Genomic DNA, 11,891 nt, shown 5'->3' on the forward strand with positions numbered 1-11,891 from the left:
AGGCTGCTAACATTTCTGTTACTGAAATTCTGCATTAAATGAATTATTAATTTTCAGAAAAGAGAATAATATTTTAATAAGTCGGCGCATATAGAAGATCTGCTTAGTTCCCAAAACTCAATATTTATGCTGGTAACTTAAATTTCCATTTCTTTAAAACAAACACAGATCCATTTACTTCATTTTACAGAAGCTTTGAACTGAAACCAAGCTCATAATGTAGTTAGTGTTGTTTTTTTTGCGGCATAATATATTCACCAGCTTTCTTCCTTAACTTTTTCTTTCATGTTGCCATCTTGAATCCTCAACTGGCTATTTAAGTGCAGAACACATTATCTAATAAACACAACATTAAGAATAATGTATTCAAGTTGAATGGGTTTCAGCTGTAAAATAAAGATTTGCACCTTTTTCCTTGCAGGGTCTGTGTTTTTTAAAAAATGAATATTTTCTAATTAATGATGGCTGCACTTTGTGGTTTCATGATCTTTGACTGACTACATGAAGAAAACCAGGACACCAGATTTAATAATATTTAGTATTCCCATTGCACAGTTTTACAATATTTATTGACCCAAAAGTTTCTCAAAAGGTTTGAAACAGATGCGTGGCCCTGCACAGCATACTGTAAATCACATAAATAATATTAATCCTGCATGTATTAAACTAAAATACAGCTTTCATTTCCAGAGGAATGATAACTCACGCAATGTGTTTAAAAAAGTTTACAACAACAGATGGTGGTGGCTCTTTGAAAGCAGCGAGATAACTGATTAGAAACTTCAGATGACACTCAGTTCTCTAAAACAAAATCAACAAGCCAACTGAAGTTACACTGCAAGCTGTCTGCTTCAAGACAAACACCAATACAGTGTATCCCTTCAGAATTTTGCTGCAACAAAACCCTCAAAAGCCTTTGTTAATAGGATGTAGTTATGAGAGGAACTGGTGGATTCTTTGCCAGAAATTCCAGCTCTGGTGAACAGGCCCCTTTAGGGTCAGTTGGAAAAGCCTAAAAATCGCCATAGTTTCAGTGTAAGGAATCAGTTGTCTGATCAGTGGGAGACAGCAAAAAAAGGAGAGAAAAAAAGAAAAGAAAAAAGAAGTGAGCGTAAGACAAAAGAGCTCCTATCTGTATTTTTCCCCCCCTAGGTCATTCCTGCATTGACATTGCGTTCTGTCTCGCCTCAAGAATTTGGGTAAAGAGAAAGATAGAGAAAGACACAGATTGTTTCCACTAAACACTCATAATTCTGGTTAGTAGTCTTTATTTGCAGCCACATTCCATCGAACTACAACCATAATATAGTTCTTAATTTCCCAAACACTCAGAAGTGCAGTGCCCTACATACACCACGTGTGGCGAAGAATCCAAGCTCAAAAAAGTCATGTATACCAATTCACTTTGTATCTGTGTCTCTGGACTATATCTATACATACCCCGAAAGAACCAGATCCTCATCCAGTTGTAGCTCAGATCTGACCCAGAGCCTGAATAGGTAACTCTCTCATTGAGCCCGCTGAGTAATTTCCATTTACTGTGATATTGGAGAATAGGCCTCAATAGCCTAATAGCTGTAGGGTCCCCGTGGCCAAGGATGGCAGGGGACCTGGGAACTCCGATCGGCCACAGGCGGCAGGGATATCCCAAAGCTCCCAGCAGCCATGGGTGGTGAGGGCACCACAGAGCTCTGAGCTGCTGAGGGCAGCAGGGTCCCAGAGTTCCGAGGTGCGAAGGGCTCCCGGAGTCTTTCAAAGCTCCCGGCCGCCACGAATGGCGGGATACCCCGGAGCTCTGAGCCAGGAGACCCTGGAGCTCCAAGTCCCCGTAGGCAGTGGGGGCTCCCAGACCTCTCAGCAGCCCAACCTCTGCAGGCAGCATGGGGACCTTGCAGCTCGGCTCCCCATTTTGTCAGGGATATTTTTAGTAAAAGTCAGGGACTGGTCATAGGCTTCCATGAATTTTTCTTTGTTGCCCATGACCTGTCTGTGACTTTTACTAGAAATGTCTGTGACAAAATCTTAGCCTTAATTAGGATTCATGTGGCTCTACAATCATTTATTTGGAGTATTGAGATGACCACTGTGCATTCATAAAGCAATTGGCATACTTACCATCATGAATGTTCATTTATTTAATAATTCTCTCCCAGAATTTTGCTCTTTATTATGCTGTATTCATTATTCTGCAGCTAAAAAGTTGCATCCATCCAGTCAGGAATCAGAAACAATACCATGTGATTCAGGTGTTCAGTCGCACACATACAACACGAGTGGTCAACAGTGAACAGCAAAGAGCCAACATGAGCAGTTTATGAGCAACCTATTCATCAAAACCATTGGGTGAATGCTTGCGAATCCATTCTCAGAAATCAGGATTGTTTTTTTTTCATGTGACAGGTTTCAGAGTAGCAGCCGTGTTAGTCTGTATTCGCAAAAAGAAAAGGAGTACTTGTGGCACCTCAGATCCGATGAAGTGAGCTGCAGCTCACGAAAGCTTATGCTCAAATAAATTGGTTAGTCTCTAAGGTGCAACAAGTCCTCCTTTTCGTTTTTTCAAGTGAATCTCTGATAAAAGAAAGCAATACATTCTTTCAGGCAGCAGCAGCAGTCATTTTGTCCCGTGTTTGTACAGAACCTAGCAAAACGGTGTCTGGGTCCATGACTGGGGCTCCTAGACAAGTCCTAGATAATTCAAATAAGAGCCACAACAACAACTAACAAGATTTGAAATGAACAGCTTGAATTGTCCTAGCTTAGTGCAGTGCTCAAGTGAACAGTTTGATCTCACTTCGTAAATAAAAAACATTCAAAGCTGAGGTCACCTAGGAAGTTATAACTGAAAATTGTTGCAGTGGCGATGCTGCCTCAGTCTTAACTACAATGACAATGAACCAAATTTGTTAACAAATTACAACAGCCCTCAATGGTGATTACACAGATCGAAACCCCAGAAATTAATCACATATATTAAAATTCACATGCACATATGGGTGACATTCTTGTTTTCTGCCTCTCTGAGGAGGAGGATGCCTTCCGATGCACATATCCCTCCACAGATATGATTTATCAGAAGGGTAAAACCCACATATTGGATGAGTTCAGAGAAAAGCAAGAAAAAGATCTGGGGATTGAGAGCATGATTATGAGGAAAGATTGAAGGGGTAAATTTGTACAGCTTGGCTAAGGAGTGGCAAAGGAGCAACATAAATACAAATATCTGAGAGGAGTTAGGTGATATGAGTAGGTGTAATAAGATGAAACTGAGAAGGAAATTTGGATGAACAACTGGCTGAATATCAGCAAAGTTTCCCAACAGAGATGCAGTAGGTTGTCAAACAGTTTCCCAAGGGAACAGATGAAAGGTTCACCTCTTGGCACGTTTAATACCCAACCTGACAATCTGTAAATAATGTAAGGAGGAAACCTACATTTGCAGGGAAATGAACTAATGAAATAATATCTTTTTTCTCCGCTCAGCTCTAATTTCTGTGATTTCTTGAATTAGCTAATGAAAATAAGTGATGGGATGGATTCATGCACTGAACATAGTCAGATACAAAAACAATCCTTTTATTAATTATTATTATTATACCAAAGCCTCCCTTTAGCCTTCTTTGTTTACTTGGACTAATTTTTATTGGGTGAACTTCTGTACTTTTTTCCTCTTTCCCAGACACAAAAACGCACTACCACAAAGCATAGTTTAAAATGCATTGTAAATTGAATTTGTACACGGGTATCAAACATTTTCATGAAAGCTTTTGATCCAGATCAGGTTAACATGGCTGTGCTAACTTTTAAATATAGACCTACTGTCTTCTGCAAAACCAGTCCTACTTCAACCTGTAATGTAAATAGTTTCTGTTTAACATACAGCTTCTATTGATTCCACCTCAATTATGTGTTTCCCAGAGAATGCTAACTGTGGGATATTGGGAAAGAATTTTAGCATCAGCCTATAAAGACTATTAGTTGAAACTTGGCTTCCATTAGCACCTCATTAGGCAGAGTCTATTGTATATAAAATGAGCTAATGATTTTTATATCATTTTAAATGTAGCTGTCAACCTGTAACATACTAATGTAGAAACATTATGTCTCTGTAATAGTGAACACAGCAGTAATATATTTGTAACTCTACAAATCAGCATGAGTCAATAGTTTGATGTAATAATGCACCCTAAGATGTTTATTGTTCATCATCAGACACTGACCTTTAGGCAAAACTGTAGCACTAAATAAACATGAAACCAAGAACATTTTTCTAAATCCTGGTATAAATCTCCTGATAACTGAAAAGTGAATGGATGGCTCAGGGAAATCATAATGGAAGAGGGAACACACTGTCACTGGTTCAAATTGGTTCAGACAATTAGCAACCAAAAGCTGCAACCATCCGATGGCTGTTGAGTTAACTATAACGCTGATTCTGTTCCCGCTTAAGTCAGTAGTGAAACTCTCATTGACTTTAGTGGGAGCAAGAGCAGGTTCTGGGTAAGCTGAACTGGTAGCCCCAGTTTCTTGCAGACAGGTGTCCACCTTACTAAAAATCACCAATACAGTTTATGTTAGGCTTGACAAATTTATTGAGGGTTCAAGAATGTACTGCTATTGATGAACTGCCATGGAAGCTAATTAAGTGAGTAGGTGCTGATACACATGAGTAAGGGTTGCACAATCTGTCCCTTAATTAGCATGGCGACTGTGTTATTCTCATCCACAAAGGTTACCCTACCGCATCAGGAATCTGATATTGTTGCTCAGGGATGTGAAAAGTTTGCACTGCCATTGGCCAGTCCTTGCCTGCTCTGTAGATAAAGGATCTCCTGCCTCACAGCTATTTCAAATGTGCCATTTTTGAAATTAAACTAGATAATAATAAATTAATCTCCTTCCTTAATTTCTAGCTCATGGAAAAAGTTTAGATGTTTTGAAGTAAAAATCTTTTTAAACAGATAAATTAAAAATGTTTGTTTGACTCTTGGGCATATACCTCACTGTACTACCTATCATACAATCCTCCAAACAATCTATCATATAATCTTCCAAGTGCTGATTAGCCACTAACATACACAGTCACAAACAGGAGGAGTGTGAATAGCAAACTCAGTTCCACTAATCAGTGTCTGTTATAAATTTGTCTCTGCTCAGATGTTATGGCTATTCCATACTATAACTACCCCTATGAACTTTGTCGCCTATCTCAAAATGGCAACTTACTTCAAAGCATAGGTTGGCTTTGTAAAGAGGACAAGTTACAATTTAATTATAATTACCCTCTTGCCTGTTTGGTACACAGAGCAACAGCCCTCTGGAACTACAAAATTAGGATGGCAGACCCTCCTGCTATTCATACTTGGTTAGTGAATAGGGCAAGGACATTTAGTCATTGTCTTGCTGTTGAATGCTACATTCTTTTGGCTGGGAGAATTACAATAGCTGTTCCCAGGATGCAAACAGGTATGCCACTTCTAACCTTTGACTTTGAATATGCACTCAGGAACCCAGCACAGTGTAACTGGTAAAGTCAGTTGCAGTACATATATGAGCCAAGTATAAGGTGGTGATAAGTGTGCTCATATCAGGGAGCAGAGTCAATATATTAGGGCCAAATCTTTGTCACAGTAAAGTCATTGGAATCAGTGACAGCTGGCTTCAGTGGGGTTAAAATTTGGCCCTGAGTGAGAAACTGGTATTTTATAATCTATTTAAAAACATCACAGAATTATGATGTGTTATGACCAAATTATTAGCTCTCTGAAAATGAAAGCAGTAGGCAGGGAAATAAATGCACATTGATTCTAACCAGTGGAAAAACAATTTACCACACTAAGTGAGAGTAGAAACATTTAATACCTACAGAACCATCATGGGAAGCTTGCCAAAATTGGCAGCTAATCCAGTGCCCTGCATTAGCACAACAGTAGGACTATTTATCTCATTCACTGTGTCTTTTTCCTCGCCTCCACCCCATCACCACCAAGTAATATCTATAATACTTATAGTATTTCTAATTACACCTAACAAGAAACTGACACTCAAATATGTTGCTTCCAGAGGGGAGGGATTCCATAAAGCAGGATAAAGTCAACACTTATCAATAGTTGCTACTGTATTTTGAAAACCATATGTCAAAAAAATAAGGTTTCCTGTATAAAACTAGGATCAATTCATTTCATTCATTGATGCTAATCACTGGTTCAATTACAAAACAGCTCTTTAAGACAAATCTTTCTTCCACTAAAAAGTGTTCCAAATGGTCTATAAAAGCAAAACCCACTTCTATTAGCCCTCTAACAAGACATTCAGACCAATTATCCTATTCAGCTTTTCCTTTCTTTCTCCCATAACTGGTAATTCAGCTTGCTATATAAAAGACAATTAAATCCTGTTTAGTCTCATGCTAGTTTAGACTCTGTACAATGTGTACTCGTAGTCTGATGCGAATACATTTTTTAAAAATTGCTATTATAACATATTTCATACTGATGAAACTTGTCTGTTTTAATAACTACAGTAATATTTCTCTGGTGTGTTTCTCTCTTCCTTCCCTCCTGCCTTCTCATCCTTGTTAGATCAGCAAAGGAGAGAGTCACTTTCTTTTAATCTTTGTACAATAGGTTATATAAAAACATTTCTTAGTGACAGATTATGGGCATATGATGCACACTCTGTCCTTTTAATTTCTTCTGCAACAACAATCTGCTGCATATTTTCTAGTTACGTCATCTGTTAATGTGTGTGCTGCTGCAGAGAACTACAATTGCATGGAACTGCACAAGCATTTATGTAAAAAAGGCTCAAGCTGAAATAAAGAAACCTGGGAATGAATTTAAACCTATGCAACCCTATTACCCAGGTGCAAATGAGGGCATACTTTGGCTCATAGGATTTTATTTGGAATTAAGGAGGAGGGATTCAAACTTCAGGTAAACTGCAACTAAAATAAAGAGTCAAGAGTTTTATATCCACCCACCTATTTCATAGCAAAATGACATTTATCTTTGGGCAATTCAGTCAAACTGAAAGCAGACTTATATTGGCAGTTAGTCATTTTAATTATAGTGTGATGACATTTGCTAGTTTAGAAGATGATTCATCAAGCTGCACAGGAATTCACCCACTATATACATAAGTTGGAGCCACAGCAAAATGTGTAACACAGGCATCTAACTGCTTAGGACTTACCTGGTGGAAGACAGCAGATCATAAACTATTCAGTGATCACATGTGTTATCTATTGCATTTCATCCTTGTTAAAGAACAATCTTCACAGAACATGGAGAATAATGCCAGAGTGACTAGCTAGTTTAATGCACTCTCAGGTGTAAAAGGCTATTGTAGTAGCCGCTATGAATCAGTAGAAGTGCTTTAAAGTAAATATTGCTGTCTACAGCAAACTTAATTGCACCGTTTATTCAGCACAGGAAAAATCATTCATAAATTTCTGAATAGGAATATTTCATTCTGTCAAGGGTCCAAATTCATCCGTGGTGTAGTAATTCCACTGAAGCGGTGGAGTTACAGCAAGGTTGAATTTGTCACAAAAAACTAGCTGACATACTGACCTACCTTTATGTGACAGACGTAACCTTGGCAGCCTTGTATCTGTTGTATGACATCTGGTCGGTAACTCTAGTAACAAGCCATATAGTGCCAGGATTAAAAGGTCCTTAGTAGATGCCATGCTGCCCAAGATCAAATTCTTGTGCTTCTTCACTTAGTTGTTCTGTTTTTAAAAGCTTCAAGTTCCACTCTTGACTTTCCCAACGCAGCTAAATCTTTTCCTGTTCGGTTTGTGGGGATCTCTATGGGAAATTCAGTTCTCATCAGAACAGCACACAGCCCCACATTGTCAGGCTGTGCAAACGTCATGTAAAAATATTCTCTCCCTGCAACAACTGTTTATAAACTGAGAGGACATTCCAAGGAGTTACTCTGCACTGTTGTGTCTTGAGCTCTCTTCAGTAACTCTGCCAGTGGATTCAGGAAGAAGCTGTATTTTCAGTCCCTCCTGCTCGGCAATTCATTCAGGAGGGGAAAAAAAAAAAAAAAAAAAAAAACACACCTCCTCCTTGGTGCTCTTCAGAACACAGTCCCTTGCTCTGACTTGCCAAACAGCTAGTTTTAATTCACCTTTCACCTTTGCTAATTAAAAACAAGAAGTGCCATTCCCTCCTGGAGCTGCAGGATCCACCCAGCAGGGATGCCAGGCTGTCAGCATGCTGTATTTACTGGGAAAGTTCAGCAAAGGTTGAGGCAATATACAATACTTGCTGCTTCTATGAATGTTTCTGATCCATGTGCTGTGCACTGATCCTTCCAGTTGCTTAACGATCTCACATTCTCAGGCACCAGGATGGGGTCCAGGATTCCCTCTTCCCCTCCCTTTGGAAAAATATGTTTAGAAAGTCATTTTAGTTGTTGTTCCCAGAACAATTAAAGAGCAGGATTCACCCTATCATTAACTGTTCAAATTTATCATAATTTAGACTCATTAAACAGCATGTTAACGCATAGATCAGAATACAAATAAATATCAGTTTTGCATACTACCTTTTTATTTATTGTATTACCTCGCTTTTAAAGATACCTTGGTGAGTTCAGTTTCCCTTCAGATTATAATTTCTGTACCATATAATCCCTCCGTTATACTTACTTTACATATGATCTGTGGATCTGATCCCAAAGACATGAAATTTATATACATGAATAAAGCTGCTTATGCAAATAAGTGTTGACAGGGTCAGACACATATATTACATGTATAAACAAACGGAATGTATTGTTTGGACGGTATGATAAAGCAATATCAGGTCTTCAAATGCCCATCAACCACTTCTTAAACTGTAACTGAGAAAGCATAGAAAACTTTCACAATCTATAATTAGAAAATATACCTGTGTCAAAAACAAAGCTTTGATAACTAACAGGTGTCAGTTTACATCTGGAATACATTTATGATGGAGTGTGCCTAGAGTGTGCCTTAGAGCAGAACAGTGACCACAGTGTGCATGAGTTTACCATTTGCAAGATGGGTATTAGAATACCTACCTCACAGAAGTATTAGGAGGCTCAGTCAATGGGCTGTGTACTTTAACTAACAAGGTGTTGTATGGTTTCAGAGGAACAGCCGTGTTAGTCTGTATTCGCAAAAAGAAAAGGAGTACTTGTGGCACCTTAGAGACTAACCAATTTATTTGAGCATGAGCTTTCGTGAGCTACAGCTCACTTCATCCAATGACCACTGAGGTTAACAGAGAGACTCCAGTTAATTTCAATGGGCTTTGGCTGAGGTTCTGTACGTTTGTATTAACTGTATTTGCATATTTCATCATTAAAATAATATCCTTAACTGAGTTTAAAATACTACATGACTCATTTTTCTCTCAAGTATAAAGTTAAGCCTAAAATTGCTGAAACATTGCATATTTGGGATGATCAAAACAGCATTTTTACTCCGAGGCTTTTGAGGATCCCTATATGGACAATAGAGCAGTCTTTAATTTAATGTATTATGATACATGCCCATCCAAAGTTCTGGGTGCAAGTGTTCAATACAAAAAACAAATCCATATACTATGAGCCTCAAAACCTCAAAATTCTCTTGCCATACTCTGTTCTGTTCTTCAGATACTTATACCACACCCACTACGGTAGATACTCAGCACTTCTGAAAAACTCAGACCTTGGGAGTCCCAGGTAGTACAGCCAAAAGTTAATGCACCAAATTAGGAATACTGTTGAAAATTTTATGGCTATGCTTCTTTTTGCTTCCATTGCTTTAAACCTTAGTTGCTAGAAACTGTGGGCCAGATTCTGCATTAGCCCCAAATGGAGGGAGATGCACATTTGTGCAAAGATAAGATGTGTACCTCAGCAAGTGGCAATTCCCCTGCCACCCAAAACTGTTTGTACTGTACACCTATATCTATAGTGTACAAGAGTAGCATTTGTTTTTAAACATAAATTAGCAGTTATCAGTTTTGGCTCCAATAGAATCAGCAAGACCTTCCCAGCCGAATTTTTACCTTTTGGCCAGAGGATGAGGCTTTTTGATCTGAAGTGTGACTCTCTAGCCTCTCATTGCTCGAGGCCCTGCCCCTGTTCCCTTCCTGTCACTGCCCTCAGAGCCCTTCATGAGAAACTCTGAGGGAGCTGTGGAAGGTGTCAGGCAAGGGGAGCTGTGAGAAGATTAAGCCCCTAGCCAGGGAAGGAGTCACAGCATAGGCTCCTCAGCACCAAAAGCGATGGCTGCTGCTGAGGAGAAAAGCTCAGCCTCAAGGTGGGGAACTGAGGCAGGAACGGGGATAATTGAGGGCAGGGTGGATTTGATTTAAATCAAATTGATTTTATTTAAAAATTGATTTAAATCACTAGTCAGGAAGACTCAATTTAAACATGCTTTTCTACATAAAAGTGAATTCTTGTTGGTGGTTATAACCTTGCTGCATATTCGTCACAACTCAGAGACAGATGTAGGTTTCGTTTTTAGAAGGTACAGACAATGCATTTTTAAACAGTGATTTATTTTGAAAACATTTCAGAATAGTTTTACAGCTATATCAGAAAATGAATGATTGTTTGGTTATATCATTTACCAAAGGTAATTGAAGCAGATATTTATGAAGTCATTGGGAGGTGAACAATCTCCAATTCAACAGATTAATCATTAATATTTGGAGGATTTTCTTGCCATGCTGTATTAGGAGGAGAACATCACCAGACAGACATTTAAATTGTTTTATTTAACTAAAACAACAACATTAAGTATTCTGGATTTTTTTCTTCAACAGCAAACATATAATATTTTAATAAAACAAGCATATGTCCCTTGCTTTTCACATTTATCTCTAGACTTCTTCTCCTTGTCCAAATCTATTCCACTCCCAACAGTCTTCTATTCATTGAACTTTTTGAAACTTTGCACTTTTAGAGAGAGGTGAGGGATTAACTCTGTACACAAATTTACAGAGGGACAATAGAGTTGACGTCTCTTATTTCTCACCTCTCTATATTTACTTATTTAAAAACATTTTTGCTGTTACAAACATGTTACCTCTGGAGACACAAATCTACAGTCTAAGAACTGCAAAACTAAGCATCTCTGATGGTATCTTCGAGACTGAGTGCTGAGTCCCATTGGGTAGATAGAAAGATTAACCTAAATAATCTATACAGAAGCCCCTGAAACCCCATAAAATTGGAACTCATTTACAAAACTTTTCTTAAATATTACATAAATATATTGCCTCATACTATAAAATTAGAATTTAAAATCACTATTCCATGATGAGATATCTTTGAGCTATAATAGGTTTTTTCCTCAAAAAGCATTTTATCAAAAAAATCTGATTTAAATAAAAAAAATCTGTCTTTTTATTTTTTAAAAAAATATCACTGATTTTTATCCACTCTGACTGAGGAACTGGTGTGGGGGATGAATGGATTGGAAGGGGGACTAATGGACCACGAGAAAAGGGGAAATTGCGTATTTGTATGTGGCAATTGATTAATTTATAGGGTGTCGGTGGGGACTGAGGTGGCGGGGTTGTGGGGAGGAATTCCTATTCTGGACCTTTTCTCTGGCTTTTTTCTACATCAGTGTAGGAAGGTCGTCTTTGTTACACTGGATCTGTTTTTCTCTTTCATGCCATTGCCCAAACTTGAAATGCAGAATGTGCAATGCAAGTCATGGAGGGACAGCTACAGGTCTGGAAGTCTGGCCACCTGAGGCAAGACAGATAACCTTTCTGTGCCCCTGTGTCCCCTCAGTTAAATGGGCATACTAACATACCTACCGCACGGGGGTGTTGTAAGGAATGTCTGAAAAGGATTTGGAACTCTTTGGATAGAAGAAAAAACTATGTAAACATTCAAATATTAGG

The 11,891-nt window shown here is 38.4% G+C and overlaps 1 protein-coding gene across 1 annotated transcript in view; it reads right to left on the reverse strand.

Moving 5' to 3' along the window:
• Window positions 1–8,382, reverse strand: part of SEMA3E (semaphorin 3E) — a 221,889-nt gene extending 213,507 nt beyond the window's left edge. The window contains exon 1 of the mRNA XM_048836506.2: window positions 7,576–8,382. Within this exon, the coding sequence (XP_048692463.1) occupies window positions 7,576–7,690 (115 nt within the window). The 5' untranslated portion in view covers window positions 7,691–8,382. The remainder of the gene's footprint in view (window positions 1–7,575) is intronic.
• Window positions 8,383–11,891: the final 3,509 nt, after the last annotated feature.

This window comes from Caretta caretta, chromosome 1 (genome assembly GCF_965140235.1).
Source record: "Caretta caretta isolate rCarCar2 chromosome 1, rCarCar1.hap1, whole genome shotgun sequence".
In the NCBI taxonomy this organism is placed as follows: Eukaryota; Metazoa; Chordata; order Testudines; family Cheloniidae; genus Caretta; species Caretta caretta.